The 18847-nt window shown below is 30.8% G+C and overlaps 1 protein-coding gene and 1 long non-coding RNA gene across 3 annotated transcripts; both read right to left on the reverse strand.

The window, feature by feature from the left end:
- Positions 1-256: 256 nt before the first annotated feature.
- Positions 257-13395, reverse strand: LOC111278909 (uncharacterized). 2 transcript variants are annotated; one of them, XM_089764642.1, is made up of 9 exons: positions 13334-13395; positions 12654-12719; positions 8644-8682; positions 7955-8035; positions 7829-7872; positions 1977-2031; positions 1810-1878; positions 987-1229; positions 257-701 (listed from the first exon to the last, which is right to left on the reverse strand). In XM_089764642.1, the coding sequence occupies exons 1-9, from the start codon at positions 13349-13351 to the stop codon at positions 450-452; spliced, it is 867 nt and encodes a 288-aa protein (XP_089620768.1). In that variant the 5' UTR covers positions 13352-13395; the 3' UTR covers positions 257-449. The 2 variants fall into 2 exon arrangements, 1 of the variants encoding a protein (XP_089620768.1); XR_016344016.1 differs by lacking the exons at positions 257-701; positions 987-1229; positions 1810-1878; ... (2 more) ...; positions 12654-12719; positions 13334-13395 and adding an exon at positions 8171-8637 and having other exon boundaries at positions 7805-7872; positions 7955-8082.
- A 1902-nt stretch (positions 13396-15297) lies between these two features.
- LOC149517596 (uncharacterized) lies at positions 15298-16051 on the reverse strand. The gene is made up of 2 exons (XR_016344017.1): positions 15724-16051; positions 15298-15503 (listed from the first exon to the last, which is right to left on the reverse strand). It is a non-coding gene; the product is annotated as an uncharacterized LOC149517596 (long non-coding RNA).
- Between the last annotated feature and the right edge of the window lie 2796 nt (positions 16052-18847).

Below are 18847 nucleotides of genomic sequence, written 5' to 3' on the forward strand. Positions count from 1 at the left end.
CCATAATCAACACAACTAACAACTAACATAGAATCCAAACAGCGTTATTCATTAGACTGAATTTAACAAACTATAAAAAATGAAGGACTATACTTGTACAAATATATAAGAAATAAATCCGTTAAGTCGACTAAGTACAAGAATCAATTGTACAGTTTGACCAAAAAAATAAGTGTATATGTATATACACATATATATATATATATAGAGAGAGAGAGAGAGAGAGAGGCACACATGCTACACGAGCTTTTGGGCAAAAAAAAAAAGGACACAGATGCATGGATATAGCCACTGCGAAGGCGGAAAACGCCCAGAACAGGACCCAAAAAACATCCTCCAACCTACCTTGCACAGTCGCACTGTATATCATTACAATAAACATCAATTGAATTTCTTTACAGTGGAATCCCCGGCCTGAGCAATGGAGGGACCAAACAAAAGTAACCAAATTAGTTACTTGTTGAGGGCCGGGGCTTGGGCGGTATGTAAAAAGAGTTAACGCAATCAATTGGAGTATTCATTACAGGATTCCATCTATCAAACACTATTCGGCCTCCCCGGCCCATTCTTCCATGAAATTTATAGGGCGGTGCAGATGCACCATTTTTTGTTGAGGAATCAGATGGCGGTACAATGCTTGCAGCCGCCAGCTTATCTGGAACTAGAGGTTTTGTGAACAACAAAACCGGCTCAAGAGGATCCTGCATTAACCATACCAAAAAAAGAGAACCCATACTCAAAAATATGAAAGCATAATTTAGGATCGAGTTAAATCCACAGTTTATTAGAAATGCATAGCTAAAATGAAGTCAACTGCACCCCATTGAAGTTGGAAAACGAGGTCTACAGACATTTGGTCTAGAAATGCTACCCGAATGGCACACCAGGGCCGTTGGTCATGACAATATAAAAGAAAGCAATTAATTCTTTTGGGAATTGCACGTTAGAGTTGCGAAACGAGAACAAGCCAGTTTGACAAGGCATACCTGTTTATGGAGCCACCCATGCAGCATTTGTCGCCACTGAAACTCTTGCTTAATGCTTCCAGCAGGAGCCATGGCCACATTAGAATCTGTTAGAGGTAGATTTTGAACTGCAGCAGGTCGTGTATGTGGACAGTTGTTTGCATGGTCATCTGAGTCCATAAACTCAGCTTCACTTGAAACAAACTTGCCAGATATTGGTGGAAATCCAGGAAGCTTAATATCTTCGAGGAGCTCAGTTTCATGCTGAAATTTCATCAAGCAGCCAACATCGTACAAAAAAATTTTAAATCATATTAAATTGCGTTTTCTATATCATATTAAAATTTATTCAATGAAAATAAATAAAAACCAACAAAATGAATGGACACATTGTTGGCACAGATCACTTTTTTAAACTATAGAGAAGGCATCACTGGTTTAAAGATTACTCATTGAGAGAACTCTCCAATGGAAAAAGAATGATATTCTGCATACGACATTTGACACTAATAACAGAAATCTCTTTCCAAGCACACAGCCCAAAACATAGGAGAATACTTGCGCCTTGCTATAACTAAAGATATGCAAATACAGGCTCAACATTGTCAGGCAGATTATTAAAAATTTCCTCCTATTTTAATTTTTTTTCCCATCTTTTTACATCAAAGCAGCGGTTTATGATGGCAATTTTGACATTTACCTACAAAACACCTGACTTTCTAAACCCTCCATTCAGTATGGCTATTACTTTAAATGCTCTCAATAGGTTAAAGACAATTAAAACCCAAGCATTCCTGTAAACTATAAGGGAAAAAGCTAATGATAGAACACATTGGACACGTACCTTGTATTTCATTTGGATTCTTTCAAGGCTAACTTCACTCTCCATAACATCCCTTTTCTTCTCTTCTCTCTGCATTCAAACACAACCCACAAGCAGTATGAATTCAGGTGGTTATATAAGCCTCTGTTAGCAGTCAAATGTGCTTGAAATTACAGGAGTAAATGCACCTTAATTAAAGCTTCAAGTAAGGTTTTGGCTTGATCTAGGTTGCGTCTGACCTGAGAGAAGTCAATTGCAAAAAAGAAAACATTAGTTTGATAATAATTTATGAGGATTATTATTAAAATGTTTGCAAAATAATACAATAATTACAATGACAAATAATAGAGAAAGGGCATATTTATAGTCCAAAACAGCATTAAAATAAAAATCTGACACTAGGATCTTGAATTGACATAAGCTACTTCCACAACAAATTACTATAAACATAGATTTTGGATCAATGTCGAGCGGACTTAATGGACAAGAGAGAAAGAAGAAAAAGAGATAAGTGAATAGTTACATCTTTTCAAATGAGACTAGCTACTGACGGAGGAAAATTTATGGATAACCAATAAAGAATTTCAATCTTTTGCAGTGGCTTTTCATGAAATGGAGGAAAGCATTAAATTCACAAAACATAGCACCATAATTTTGCATGATATGTGTTTTAAGCATGGACCAGAGATTTAAACAACGGTCGTGGTCACGTTTTCAATCACGTCGCATTTATCGCGTTTTTGGATATAATAAAAATAATTACGGTCACCGCGGTTATCGCGGTCGTAAATTTTTTTCTTTTGCACAATTTATTATAAAATGTAATAATTATAATTACAATTATAAAAATTTTTATTCAATTATTTTAAAAATAGTTTATGACACTATGTTTTTTATTTTCTAAAAAAATTATTCACAATTTTATTTAGATTACAAAAAGCATTCATATTTGGTTTATCCACAAAATTTTTCTTGGCCAAGTTCATATTCAATATTAATTCTAGATAAATCAAATATTAACAAAACATAATATATTAAATACCAAGCATCTATATTTAATAAAATTACAAACTTAAAAATATAATAATTTTAAATTTTGTCAACTACAATTATTGATATATATTTCAAATTTTACTACATTGTAGAATGACGAGGAGAATCAAATTCTTTATCTTCACTTTGAGAGTCAAGTTGACTCCATCTCCCTCCCTGAGACTTTTGTTCTTGATACATTTGAGGTGAAAGATATATTTGAGGATAATACATTTGTGGTGGAGATACATTTGTGGTAAATGATACATTTAAGGTAGAGGATACATTTAAGGAGGTGGAGGATACATTTGAGGCGGATAATAACCATATGGAGGTGGATAACCATGAGGAGGTTGAAAATTAAGTTGTTTTGGTGGATAGTAATGTCCTTGAGTACTAGTAAATGATTCACTATACTCAAAGTTACTAAAATTTAGTCTCCCACTTGAAGATGAAGAACCTCTAGAAATATCATAATGGTGCTTTTTGGCTTTTCCTTTTGATCGAGTTGTACGTGCACTTTGACCCTCACTAGATTCAGCAAATGGATTTATTTTGTATTCTGCCATATTAATGAAAAGTCCACCAGTAACAGCAAACCCAAATTCTCCTCCAAGTGTGTTGTAAAGTCGATTTGCATCCATGTTATCACCAAAATTTGCACCATCACCATCACTATCATCATCATCATCATCTGGACTTAAACCACCACCATCATTTTTTTGACTTAGTGTAGACTTGAACTTAAACGAGACACATTCTTTTCTTGAAATTGACGTGATTGTTCAACATGCATTTCATTATCAGAATTATTTACGGGCAACCAATCAGAGTTTTGACCATCTAACAGAGGATTTTCTTTCTCTTACAGTCATTCTATTAATGGATCATCATATTCAAAAATATGGTCAAGGGTAATAGGATTAAAACTATTATTTATCTCATCAATGCTCATTCTTTTCTGATGTCTCATCCTCAGCCTTATGTTATAATAGGTATATACAAGTTTTTGAAGTCTTTCAAACTTCAATCCATTTCTTGCTTTAGTGTGATTATAGCTAAATGTGCTCAAATTATGTTCACAATTTGATGCAGCTATTGTTTGACTAAGCACTTTGATTGCTAGTTTTTGTAATTCAGGAACATAAGTACCATACATCATCCACCACTCAGCTATATAAAATTATTTAAATTAAATTTGAATGTGCTATACAATTAAATAATATAAATAAATTATAATTATTTAATTTACTATTTACCTAAATTCATTTGCTTCCAAGCTCTTTGTGTCTATGGAGTATCAAATGTTTCATGCTTGTCTCGAAATAATAACAATTATATCGATTAAAAATACAATAATAAATAAATAAATAATTCAATTTTTAATACATAAAATAAATGTTAAAGTTATAAAATAGTATTAAATACTAACTTGATTAATCATTCTGATTTGAGTATTTATCAAAGATTTTAATCTTTCAATAACTGCTTTTATACCATCTAATTTTTTTTAAATACATTTGCAAAATGTTCCACTCCAAATTGAAATTGTGGATTTAAATAGTAACCTAAACATAATTCATAACAATATTATATTAAAGTAATAAAATATAAATATATAACAATTTAAATATAAAAAATAAACATATTTTTTAAATATCATCTATATTCTTAGTTTACTTACCAGATGAATGCAAGTCAGAATGCATGAAACTCCATCTATTGTCAATAATCTTTTCATATTTAGCAGAATAACGACAATTTTACTGAATTACTTGTTTAGTTATATCTACAGCCTTGTAAATAAAGCCCATTGTTGGTTTTTCATCACCATCCACAAGGCACAACATTTTTACCAAAGCTTATAAACTTTTATTATATCGCCTGCTTTTTTCCAAAAATCTTTTCTCAAAATGATTTTTTAGCTTCATAAACAGGTCCTGATTTTTGTTGTCCCCATGTTGAATCTTTAAATTCTTATATATTCATCAATAAATTTTTTGAGTAATATACTTTAAATTAATATTTTAAACAATGATATCATAAAAAGATGCTAGATTTAAATAGTTGTACTACTTACTAAGTACTAACCTTTGAATTGAACCTCTCTCTCAAACCTTGCTTTTGCTTCATTATTTCTTCTAACTGTATAAAATGAGTGGCAAATCAAGTAAGAGCAGGACGAAGTATTTGCTTCCCTTGTGTATATTTCTTCATCAAATTAACAGTCCAAATGTGATTGTATATAAAATAAGTGACTTTCTTTACATCATCCAAAACCTTTGCCACATTTTTTTTCTTCCCAATATCTTCAAGGTACAAATCCAAACAATGAACTGAACATACTGTTCAATACAAATGTTTTCTCTTCTCCATTAGTCTTTTTCCTGCAGCCGTAAATGCTATTTCGTTATCAGTAACTATTTGAACAATGTATTTTTCTTCAATTTCTTCTACAACTTCATCTAATAATCTATAGTAAAAGTTTACATTTCTACTACGAACACTTGAGATATCTACAGATTTTAAAAAAATGGTCCTTTTACTACAACAAACAAGAAAATTAATGATATGCATCTGATACAAACTATTGGTCCAACAATCACACATCAAAGTGACACCCAATTCATTCCAATGAGCTTTTAATCCATTAACTCATTCATGAACTTGTTGATACTCAGACTCTAAATACACATCTGAGACCTCATAAGATATTGAAAGTTTTATATGTTGGCCAACTTCTACTGCCACAGAAATCAAATTATGCAAACATGGAGAATTTGCTAACTAAAAAGGAAGTCGATCATATATCAAAAATTTTGATACCGATTCACTCATTTTTCTTCTTAATATCTTTAAAAATGAATCACTTACTTTTGGTTGCCTTGAACTCTTACTTCTAGCCAATTTAGGTATAGGTCCCCTCAATAAAAATTCAGACCTATTTGGAGTTGATTTCCTTGTTCTTTCTTTAAAATATTCAGCAATTGAACCATGAGAGGTTCATACCTCTTCATATATGTTGTTCCAACTACTAGTTCTTTGTCTGAATTCTTGTCTTCTGTGCCACTCATATTGTGATTGAATACTATCTCGCATAGCTTATCTAGTAGTAATGTCTTTATCAATAAACCCTTCATAATCATCTTCCTCTCTTAACTGTGATAAAAATTCATTTTTTCTCCTTTTGTTATTAGGATTTTTTGATTTGCTTTCTTGAAAGAGTTTCATCATACTTTTTCTTACTATACCTATTAATAATATAGTTAAAAAAAAAATTAGTTGTACATTCTTACGTAATTTTATAATTTTTATTAAGAAATTAACAATAATATTTTCAAAAGAATTATAAAAACATAACATACCAATAACATTGGGACATGGTGCAACATTGCCAATTTTATGAGCAATTTGTTCTTTGAAACGTGTTATTCTTCCTTTTACAACTTTATCATAAAGTTTACATGAAACATTTTCTCTTGTATTTGGCACAGGTGTTCTCAAATGTCAACCTATATCATCACTTGACGCACCTTCTACTCTTTTACTCGAAAACTCTTCATGCGGTGACATACTTGCTATTTTGTATAAAAATAAAATAAACTTATATTTAGAAATATTAATATTACTTATTACATCATTAAAAATTGATTTTACGCTAAATTTTTTAATTTTTAATTTTTAATCTTAAGAATATTATTAAATAACTTAATCTTTTTGATACACTAATTGATATAAATTTTTTTATCACAAATAACTTTCAATAATTATATAATAAATATAATCTTCAATAATTACACAAAAATAACAAGAATTAATCTAATATCAAAAGAATTGACAACAATATAAATATCAAAACAACAAAAAAATATTAAAATTCAATTACAAAATTATAAATTAATTATAACACAATCAAAATATAATATTTAATTTTAATTATTTTTCATCTAACTTATACAAAAAAATTTACCAAAATTTTTCATCTAAAATCTCTATATATATTATATTAAATTATTAATCTCTTATTTTTTTAATTATAAATTTTTAAAACCTCTAATTAAATTTTATGTAAAAAAATTTCAAAAATTAATTACAAAATTAAATAAAAATTCAATCCCTATCCCCCCAATGCCTCACCACACCTAATCCTTCCCCACCCCCCACGCCCCCACTACACCCAATCCCTCCTCACGTGCCTCAGTGTCCCTCAATTTGTTTAATTCTAGCATAACCATCTAAAAACGCAGCTTGCTCTCTTTTATTCATCTTTTTTGTGCTTCTTGGCTTTCCAAGATTTTCTTCTTCTCTTTTTTTTTTTTTTTTTGCATCTCTCATTTTCTCTTGCATCCTTTCATCTCTATCACTTGCCTAGTATATACAAAATATTTCGTTCCTCTCTCTCAAACTCCCACAACAAACATCATTTTACAAAAAAAAAAAAGATAATTTAACTTTCTTTCCTTATCTTATTTGATCTTGAATATTGATTGAAAACTTATGACTGATTTGAATTTTAGTGCCGAAATATCGATTAAATGGTTAAAACTTGAAATAATTCGTTTGTTTTCTAGTTCGTTTTTAGATTAATTTTGATGTTAAAAGATCTGAGATTCTAAGTTTTATTTTTTACTTTTGCTTTTACTTTTGCAAGCTTATTGCTTTATTCTGCAAAGTTGAAAACTTGAAATTTTGTTTTTTCTTAAACTATTAGATCCGTGAATAAAAAAAAAATTAACGACAATAACAGTCCGTTATTGCCATAATTCTCCGTTACGCCATTATTTTACGATCGTTACACTTCATTTTTGTTGTGAATGAATTTTTCAACCACATTTCGACCAATAGTAGTGGCGGGTAGTGACACTACTGCAATTTTTCGACCGCCATTCTGCTATTAAACCGTTATTTAAATCCTTGCATGGGACAATCACTTTTCTGACCACGTAAGTATTGTTTCATGTTAAGTTCATGAATGTACAGTGAAATGAAGAGTAATTGTGCTCACATCCGAAGCTTTTCAAATGACTGCACATTGTTTTCCCTCCATCGCATCTACAAGAAAGATAGTATAAACTTCAGGTACTTACAGTAAAAATCCTTTACTAAGGGTTTACAACTAAATTCAGAAACTAACCCTTCTTGTGTGAAGTTTGCGAGCTTTCTCCCTTGGCCTAAAGACATTGTAAAGGTTGTTATCATTAACTGGTGGAGGAGGCTGCGCGACAAGCAAAAAGAATCTAAATGCCGTTGTCATTAACTGATCTGTAATGTGTAGCCGAAACATATTAATTCAGGCAAATATTAAAATAAAAAAGATCATGGCACAGATATGTAGCACAAGGAATAATACCTGATAATTATAATAGCTAGCTTGCCCCCAAATATTATTCTTAATGCGAAACTTAAGCAAAAAAAAAGGATAGCAAGCTACAAAGAATGAAGTTAATGATTATAGACATTAAAAAAAATAAATGATACAGTTTACGCAGCTACTTCAGATCGAATTATTTTCAACCATTTCTCTTCTTAAAAAGCTGCTTTGCACTATTGAATTGACAAGGTCTGGTACTCTGGTATGAAACATACAACATCCACAAGTGGAAAGAAAGGATAAAGATTATAAAAATGCAAGAATCTTACGCGTAAAATGAAACTGCTTCTAGATAAGATATACTATAATGATTTTTAGTCACATACACATTAAATCCATTTGGCAACATCTCAACAATGAAAATATCTATTTTTCATTACATATCTGAACAACAAATATATGCAATATGTAATTCATAGAACACTCATATTTCATAAAGTGATAAAATTAACCTGCAAACGTCGTAAAATAGGCTTCTGCCATTGTTCACGCTGGAAAAAAAAAAGAAAAGGAAAAAAGGTAGAAGTACATAAACATCCATGTTACAATATCAACAATAATTCAAGAAGTTTGGCACAAGTATTCCAGGAGTATAAGGTAAGCGAACATAGTAGGATATTAATTCAAACTATGTAATAGTCACATATTATATAGGCATGTAGCAGTCCAAAGTATTTTTCACCATGTCCAGGACTCTCCACCAAATCATTCACCAAAATAATGGCACATCCTCCACTAATATCAACAGTAAGCAATATAGATTGACATTTAGATAATTCTGAGCACTATGAAAACTTCAAGTTTCCAGCAGACTTCTTCCTTCACAAAGATTCTGAATCTCTAATGACACCGAAGTGTCTGCACATCATACAACTTGGGCTGAAACTAAAGAGGACTTATCCAAAAATAAGATAGGCCTATCATTGGTCTAAATCCACTAAATAAATGCAGAAATAAAGTGAGTTGGAATAAGAAGATTGTGTTCACACTAGCTAGAAAAGAAGAACATGAATATGGATAGGATTATGATCAGATTCATTATTATGTAATCTACAGGAGTAAATGAGTTCACATGCAAATCACTTGATTTTAGGCACAATTCTAGCAATGCAATCTAAAGGTTCCCATGCTTGGAGGGATGTTCCTAACCTATATATTTTCTATTATTAGTGAACTTTTATTGTTTTATATCCTTGATTAGAATTCTTAAGGTGTTGTTTCTGTATCCCTTAGTTTCTAGTCTTGATGGTGAACTTTTATCCCTTTTAATCCAATAATCATATTCTGCCATTATTCAAATTCTTGTGAGTTATCTTCTTTGTAAGTTTTTCTGTTTGCAGTTAATCTCCGCATCTCAAACATCAATTCCCAGCATCAAATTGGTATCAGAGCTATGGCAAGTCATCGTTATCAAGCACCAGCAAAAGAGGTTGAAGCCAACACTGACATTGCAACAACTATCAATGTTGACCTAAGGGATGCCCTCATAGAGGAGATACGGCAACAAATCCTTTAACTATAACATCAGCTGCATAGACAAGAAGTTAGAGAGAAGATAAGGAGGCAATGAAGGAGGAATGAAGAAGATGAAGGAGAAACCAATCATACCATGGAAACAACAACGATTTTGATGATAACACCCTATCTCACCCGCGGCAAGTCAGAAACTATTTACGCAAAACCAATTTCAACCTCGCATATTCAATCCGAAGATAGAGATTCCTGAATTCGAGAGGAAGATGCAACCTAAAAATTTCTTAAATTGGTTACACACGGTGGAATGCATATTTGAATACCATGATGCCTTTGAACATCACAAGGTGATGCTAATGGCCATCAAACTTAGAAAGCATGCATCCTTTTGGTGAAAAAATCTGAAAAAACAAAGGGAAAGAGAAGGCAAGAAAAAAATTGCAAAGAGAAGATAAAAAAAGAGTTGAAGAGAAAGTATCTCCCAAACAACTTTTGGCAAGATGTCTTTCTTAGGCTCCATAATTTGAAGCAAAGAGATCTCTCAGTGGAGGAATATACGGTTGAGTTTGACCACCTTATGTTAAAATGCGCATTGGTGGAACAAGAGGAGCAAACTATTGCCCGGTATCTTGGAGGATTAAAAATTAAGATAGCTAATCTAGTGCAACTACAACCCTATTGGACTTTCAATGATGTATATAAGCTTACCCTTAAGGTGGAAAGACAACAAAAAAAGGCCCCTGGTAGCAACTTGAGATTTGGGTCCCGAAAAGGCTATATCAATAAAAGTGGCTCATACAAGACTGTTGTTCCTTCTAAGCCCATTCCAAAGCAGCCTTAAAAGAAAGATGGAACCTCAACAAGCAAGCCTTAATCTAGTGCACAAACCAAAAAGTGTTTTAAATGTCAAGGGCTTGGACACATTGCCTCAGAATGTCCAAACAGGAAGATTGTGACTCTAGTAGAGGAAGACTTGCAGGAAAATGAAAAGGAGCTGGCTGAAAAGGATCAAAACCTTGAAGAGGAAGAAGAGGTAACCTATGGCGATTGTGGAGCATCCTTAGTCATACAATACGACTTAAGTATTACATCTACTAAGAAAGAAGATTGGTTGTGTAAAAACATGTTCCATGCTCGATGTACTACCCATGGGAAGGAATGTGATGTTATAATTGATAGTGAAAGTTTTGAAAATGTTGTTTCTACTTTTATAGTGCAAAAATTAGGCCTTAAGGCAGTGGATCACCCCCAACCATATAAGCTATCTTGGTTGCAAAAAGAGAATGAAATCAAGGTAGCAAGAAGTGTTTGTTTCTTTTTTTCATAGTAAAGAATTACAAGGACGAAGTGTGGTGTGATGTGGCTCCGATGGATGCTTGCCATTTATTGCTCGGAAGACCTTGGCATTATGATAGGAGGGTTATTTATGATGGTTACCGCAACATTTACACATTTGTGAAGGATGGATGCAAAATCATCTTAGGCCTTACCAAGCCCTTGGTGATGTCCAAACCAACCAAAGGGGAAGTAAGTAGCTTGTTTACCAAGGCCAATTACAGAAAAGAAATTAAGATGGGCAGTACTATGTATGTAGTGATGTTGATTGAGAAGAATAAAGATAGTAAGAAGCCCTTTGCAATGACACAACCATTATTAGCAACATTTCAAGATGTTGTTCAGGAGGAGTTACCAGCTGGTCTACCACCAATGAGGGACATTCAACACTGCATAGACCTTATCACAAGAGTTGTTCTACCCAACAAGGCAAAATTTTTCTTGAGGAGTTATGCGAGAAAGAAACTAAAACACTGGGAACTTGTTTTACTACGAGTGGAGTTTGCCTACAACCATTCCGCAAGTCAAACCATTGGTTGTAGCCTTTTTGAAATTGTTCTTAGGAAGAATGCAATCTATCCTTTGGTTTTAAGTTAATGTTATACTAATCAGCATTTTGATGGAGATGTAGAAGAAAGAGCCAAGAGTATCAAAATATTTTATGAACAGGTTCAGAATAGAATTTTGTAAAAAAATGAGAAATATAAAAGGGCAATAATCATGCATCAAAGACATGTGAAGTTCAAAGAACATGATTTGGTGTGGGATTACTTGCACAAAAAAAAGTTTCTGCAAAGGAAGTTTGGCAAATTATAACCTAAGGGCGAAAGTTCATTTAGAATTCTCCAACGCATTGGGGAGAATACCTATAAGATAAAGCTTCCCAACCCTTATGGAGTATCTTACACCTTCAATGTTGCTGATTTGTCACCCTACCATGGCGAGAATACTAGTTCAGACTTGAGGACAAGTCTTTTCCAACTAGAGGAGATTGACACTAGAGTGTCTGCACATCATATAACTTGGGATGAGACTAAAGAAGACTTATCCAAAAATACGATTGGCTTATCCTTAGTCCAAATCCACTAAATAAATACAAAAATAAGATGAGCTAGAATAGAGAGATTGTGTTCACACTAGCTAGAAAATAAGAGCATGAATATGGATGGGATTATGGTCAGATTCATTATTATGTTATCTCCAAGAGTAAATGAGTTCACATGATTTTAGACATGATTCTAACAATGCAATCTGAAAGTTCCCATGCTTAGAAGGATGTTCCTAGCCTATATATTTTCTATTATTCTTTGGTAGAAAAGAAAATAGAGTTTTCTTTATCTTTATGCAATCTTTTAGATTGTTCTTCAAGTTCTGTATCTCTTAGATGGATTTCCTAGAGAGGTGAACTTCTATCATTCTGTATCTTTTATTATAATTCTTAAGGTGGTGTTTCTGTATCCTTTAGTTTTTAGTCTTGGTGGTGAACTTTTATCCTTTTTAATCCAATAATCATATTCTGCCATTATTCAAATTATTGTGAGTTGTCTTCTTTGTGAGTTTTTCTATTTGCAGTTAATCTTCACATCTCAAACATCAATTCTCGGCATCATCTAACAAGTCCACAAAACATCTATCTGTCATATTTGTTCCATACCTTTTCCTTCCAATAGTTATAAACCGACTGACAGACTCCATATTTGATGGATTGAGATTGCAAGGCCTAGCAATTAAAGCAACCAAGAAAATTAGAATAAACATGAGCTCATGTATCACTATCAAATGATTAGACAAATTAGTCTATTAAATGAAATATCAAAATGCTAAGGCAACAAATAATAAACATGTTATCAAACAAGATTTAGTATTTGGAGGTAAAGAATAAGGACAGGTATTTAACATATTGAACACAGTAATATCTCTTCATCTTGCATCAAAGTTCTCAAAATGAGCATCAAGTAGCCAAATCCCAAATAGAGAAAGAAATAGGCAAACAAAAATTTCTAAAAACTGACATAAAATAGACTCTTGGGCTTCAAATCTGCTGGTTGTAGAATTTATAAAGTGAATGCATAGTAGTCAAAGGCATCAATCATCATAACATCAGAAGATGGCTATATCTAATAAGAGAATCATATACAAGTAATTTAAACTTATTCAATGGAAATTTTTAAAATGATCATTGAAACTTTTCGTTATATGACCATCTTATGTTCAAGGAAGCTCCAAATGTTGAATATTAATATAACCCAAGGTGTATGACAGGCGCATGGATATGGGGTGCATGACAAAAATCTAACAATTAGTAAGCACCTGCAAAATAAAAACAACATTCACCTCAATAGTAGCATCCATTGTCAAAATCACAGGAATTGGTGAAACAAGAGTAGGTGTTATAACTCTACTCTCTCCCAAGCTTTATGAGCCAACACCTCCAACTTAAAAAGAAGACTCTCCAACTTGCATCAGCAAGCACAACTGCAGAATTAAATTAAACAGAAAGGAGATATGCAAGTCAATAACAATTGAACTAATTTGAGTTTGTACGATACGATAACATTCTGGGAGGATCCGCTAAATCCCAGGAGGATGCTTGCCCTCTGTCTGGGTTTATTATCCATTTAGTACAGCACTATCATTTCAAAAATAAAATATCGCAGGAAATGGGCTCTGTGGTTGGCTGCAAAGAAGCCAGAAGAGAAAATTATGCTTGATTCTAGTACGTAATAGCCAGTAATAATTAAAGGGAAAAAAACAAAAGAAGACACCATCAATCAGCTTCTTTATGCTCACTTTTAGACAGATATAACAGTCTAGACAACTTCCTAACAATCTTCAAACTTAAAAATAATCAAGAGTAAAAAAGAGTTAATTAAATGATATTAACAGAAAATTTTGGGTGAAGAACTGAAAAACAAAGAAAAATTAGGGAAGAATTTTTTGTTTAATTATTACTTGAACATGAACAACATAACAAAACAAATGCAACAGTGAAATCAAGATTTACGTAATTACTTTTCAGGTGCAAGAATCTTCTTATCTTTGTTGTAATCTCGAAGCCAATCTTCATCCTCATTATCTAGATTGTACTCAACAAACTCTCCAATCTCAGCCCGAGCCGCAGATAATTGAACAGACTTTCAAATGCTAACATCAATTAAAATATCACTAGAAAAGAAGCGCCCAAACTAGGTTTTAAGTATCAGCAGAGGAATCTTTCTGATTTCACATACCTCCCATCGCACATAAATAGGATGTAGGTTGAAAGAACGTGCTAGCATAATCTCTTTTATATGTATCCACAACAACAAACTGAGGTGTAGGTATTTCAGGAGTGAGTTTCTTGGTTGGGATTTGTTGTACCTAAAAAACAATTATTCTATATAAGTGAACATATATTATACTATCACAAAGGGTATGTAAGAACACTGATAACTTTGAAACTATAGAGACAATACGTTACAATAATTTAAAGTCATCTTTAACATTTATAAATCTGCTGATTAGCATGGTGTTCTTATAATACGTCTAAAATCTACCCTTTCAGTCAGTTTAAAAAAGAAAATCATTCAGCAAAACAAGCTGTGCATCTAATTCCTCTGGGACAGATAGACGCACTCTTTTTGCACTACAATTTATACATATAATTAATCTAATTCCTATAAACCATACATAACAACTGATTAAATTCCTTGAACTTTGTTGTTGGTGCTTTTGCTACCTGCCTTTTGCTTTAGAAAGCAAAATAGAAAAATGTCTGTTTGGATAGAAAAGCAAACAATACTTTTGAAGGATTATAGATAAAACATATAACGTTTTTTTTATTAAAAAAATGCATGATTCCACTTCTATACAGACTAATTATTCTGCAATTACTGTAACATTCTAATTATTTGTCCATATTTAAATCAATTATGATATCGACCTTTACCATTTTTGCTTTTGCTTTCTAGCAACATTTTCACAAGCAAAAAGCAAATAACAAAAGCATCAATAAAATGGAGCCTTAAAGCACAAGGCTAAGTCATAGCCAAGTTCTGGAGACAAATAGCTCCCAACTGTTATAAAGTTTCTATTTGTTTTATTGTTTTTCCCTAAGCAAAAAGGCAAAAATAATGTTTATATACAAAAGAAAAAGTAATAATTTAGAACCAAACTGCATGATTTTGCTTTAGTTTAAAATTACAGATTGCAATTTGCCAGTGACTTTGAGCTATTAGAGCCAGTGATTACAAGCGGTAATATTAAAAACGCAATAAAGAGCAAAATCTTTTAACATAAAAGCGAAGTGAAGGGAAAGGGTACCTCGTTATCTGCCTCGACAGCTGTTAGACGGAGCATTTGAGAGTAACGAGTGGAGGAAGTAGGAGTCTCATCGTCTTCGAAGTCTTTGACTGACTTTACAATTGTAGCCTCTTCTGTATGTCTAATGGGCGCGGCCTAAAGGATAGCCTACTCATTTGTTTCTTCCTTTTCTTTTCCCCTCACAGCACTCTCAGTCAATTAACTTATCCCACACCGAAACCAATAAATTAGAAAAAAAAAAAAAAAAAAGCAAAATGCCAAGCGAAAATCCACTTAATTAATCATATTCACTTTTTTTTAAAGGGAAATTTGTTGCATTTGCAAGCATTGGTTCATAGTAACATCAAACGGAACTGTTGGGGAGTGGAATGATTGGAGATAACGGAATTGGATAACAAACATTAAAAATTGGAAAGGCTTACATTGGCGAGGCGTTACGGGGAAGGGAAGCAGGAGATTTCTAGGGTCCGGTTGCTGGGGCGGGAATTCTCTGAGGTTCTGTGCAGTAAACGAAAATTACTTAATAGGGTAGAATTTGAAGTTGAGAAGAAGACTTTGGGGATTAGGTATTTCTTTGGTATGAATTGGAAAGTAAATGGGCATTAGCCAGGGTTTGATATATTTCTTTGAGGTGATGTTAATGGGGGAAAACAACAACCAAAAAGAAAAAATGGGGTTTGAACTTGAAGGGAGAGGGAGTGGCTCGAATTGCTGCACGTTTTTTTGGGCTAATCACTGTTTGTACATGTGGCCCATGCCCAGTTTAAGTTTTCACTAACCCATCCAAATTATGTCTTAGATCAAAAATTCAAAACAAAAAAATCTAAATGAAAATAAAAGAATTGACCATGAACGAAATTTATTATATTTATAATTTATTTATTTAATTAATAAATTATAAAATATTATTTTATAATCGTTTATTAAGTTTAATAAATAAATATAATTAAATAAAAATCGAACCTATTTATGAATTATCCATGGAATGTTTCATTGTTTGCATCAAAATAAACTGAATATGAATAAATATTGTCATGTTTGTTATCTAATTAATGAATCATAAAATATTATTTATGAATGTTTTTTAAATTTAATAAAATAAATATAAACGAACAAAAATCGAACCCGTTCACAAATAATTTATCTAATGTTATGCTTAATTACACTTGTACTTAGAGTTAGATATAGCATTGAGGAAAAAATCTTAGTGCTCTATTTGAGTTTTATTATGTTAACTTTGATTTTGAATTAATAATATAAAAATTAAAAATAAAATTTAGATACAAGAGAATAAGAAAATTCAAATTGAAAATCGACTTATTTTTTTATTTTTATTTTTATTTTTTTATGAAATAAAAATGTATTTTATTTATAAATATAAGTAAAGGTTGATTAAATCTTTTGTACATAAATTATAGTGAAACTGTCAATTTATACTTGAAAAAACCTTGGCAACTAAGCACTTAAAAATTTTTTTCGTTAATTAATTTTTACTTTTGACCAACATTTTTATCAATGATTGATGCGATAGTAAATAGAGATGTTAATCTTATCTAAACTCAACAAAGAATTCAATTTTTTTACTTTAATGGAAATGAGAATTAGTATTAAATTTTAAAAATGGGGATAAGGATGAGTATAGTTTTAAATTTTTTATTTGGTATCAGTATGATGATGGATAATGTAGCACTCATCTCGTACCTATACCATAAATATATTTATATTATTTAATAAATTAATTTTTATTTAATAATATAAATTTTATTTTAGATTTATTAGAACTAATATATTTGTATTTAAAATATATATTTATAAAAAATTATTTAAATGTACAAGATAAAAATAAAAAATAAATTTTTTTATTTTTATTTTGTTAAATTACGATTATGTGAATTATCTATACTTATTAAATATCAACAGAGATAGAGATGAAGATAAATTTAAAATACCCATTGGATATGGATACGAAAATGTGTATAATATAAAAAAACTAGGAATGAGGATAGGGATGTGGAATGCTCTACTTATCCTATGCTTTACCCATTGACATCCCTAATAATAAATGTGGTTCAAATAATTTAAAAACTCCTAGTTTTTTGAAAGAAAATTCAAATAAATCCTTTATCTTTTTATAATATCCAATTAAACCTTTATATTATTATTATTATTATTATTATTATTATTATTATTATTATTATTATTATTATTATTATTATTCAAGTCTTTATTTTGCATGAAGACCAAAAATATTCATAATTTTTGCCATTTCAACATATCCATGTCCACATGGCAAAATTATGAAAATTGATACTAAGTTAGTTTTTACATGGCAATAGCACACATAGCATTTAAAATTATAGTCTACATTACCATATTTTATCTATTTATGTCATGTAGATGTTGATGTGGCCAAGAAATAACAACCACGGAGATGTTGACGTAGTAGGAAATAATAGATTTTAGCAATTTTTGTACAAATAAGAACCTAATTAAATAAATATGTTTAATTGGGTACATTAAAGATGTATTTGGTATACAAAATTATAAGAAGATAAGATAAAATGATATTTTAAATAAAATTAGATTAAATAATATCATCTTATCTTGTGTTTAATGTGTGTAAAAATTAAGATAGGATAATTTATTTATTGGTCAAAATTATCTTTCCTTAAAATTTATATAATTTAAATTAGTGATGTAATTTTTAAGGGTATAGTCAGACATGTAAATTCAATCCTATGGATTAAAAATAATTCTCTCCACTTTGGAAATATTGAATTATTTTTTACAAAAACGATGATTAATCTTCTTTATAATCTTATCCCTTTCTTTAAATACAGACTAAACGTAAAATAAGATGATTATTATCCTATCCTATTCATTATCCTATGTACTAAACATGACCTAAAAAAAGAAAAATTATTTGATATACTACCAATGGAGTTTTTTAATTCCACAAATAGGTTAAAACAATAAAATATGTCCCACTTCTTTTTTTAATTATTTTTTAAATTTTTTAAAATATATCCAAAGACATATGTGCCATCCTATTAACCCTATTTGTAGAGTTAAAAAATTACATTAATAGTGTATTTGCTAATTTCTCGTAAAAGAATACAATTTATCTAAAAGTTTTGAAAAAGTATATACACACAAATTTTGTGTCTAAAAATAAGATAATAAAATTATGGAGTCAATAACAAATTTAATATATCAGGAATGTGAAGTGAAATTTTTAAAATTATTAAATAAAAAAATTCTAATTCTTTTCTTTTGTATAAACTTGACAACTTGTTTTTAAATTGAACAAATTTGTACAAAAAATTTAGGGTTTTACTTAAGATCTTGAAATTTGATCCTAAAATTGAAGGAATTTTGAAATTTTTGGATTTTGAGACTTTGATTTTTCTTTTTTTTTTTTAAATTTATTTGGTAAAACTCTAGTGCCTTGGTTTTTCAAATTTTTTATCTTAGACTTGTAAGAGCTTAAAGACTTTTATTCTTTAGATCTCCTAATTTCCCAATTGCCTGCTTGAATGCATTGTT

Source organism: Durio zibethinus, chromosome 8, assembly GCF_047325235.1.
Source record: "Durio zibethinus cultivar Kanyao isolate XHJ-2024 chromosome 8, ASM4732523v1, whole genome shotgun sequence".
Classification (NCBI taxonomy): domain Eukaryota; kingdom Viridiplantae; phylum Streptophyta; class Magnoliopsida; order Malvales; family Malvaceae; genus Durio; species Durio zibethinus.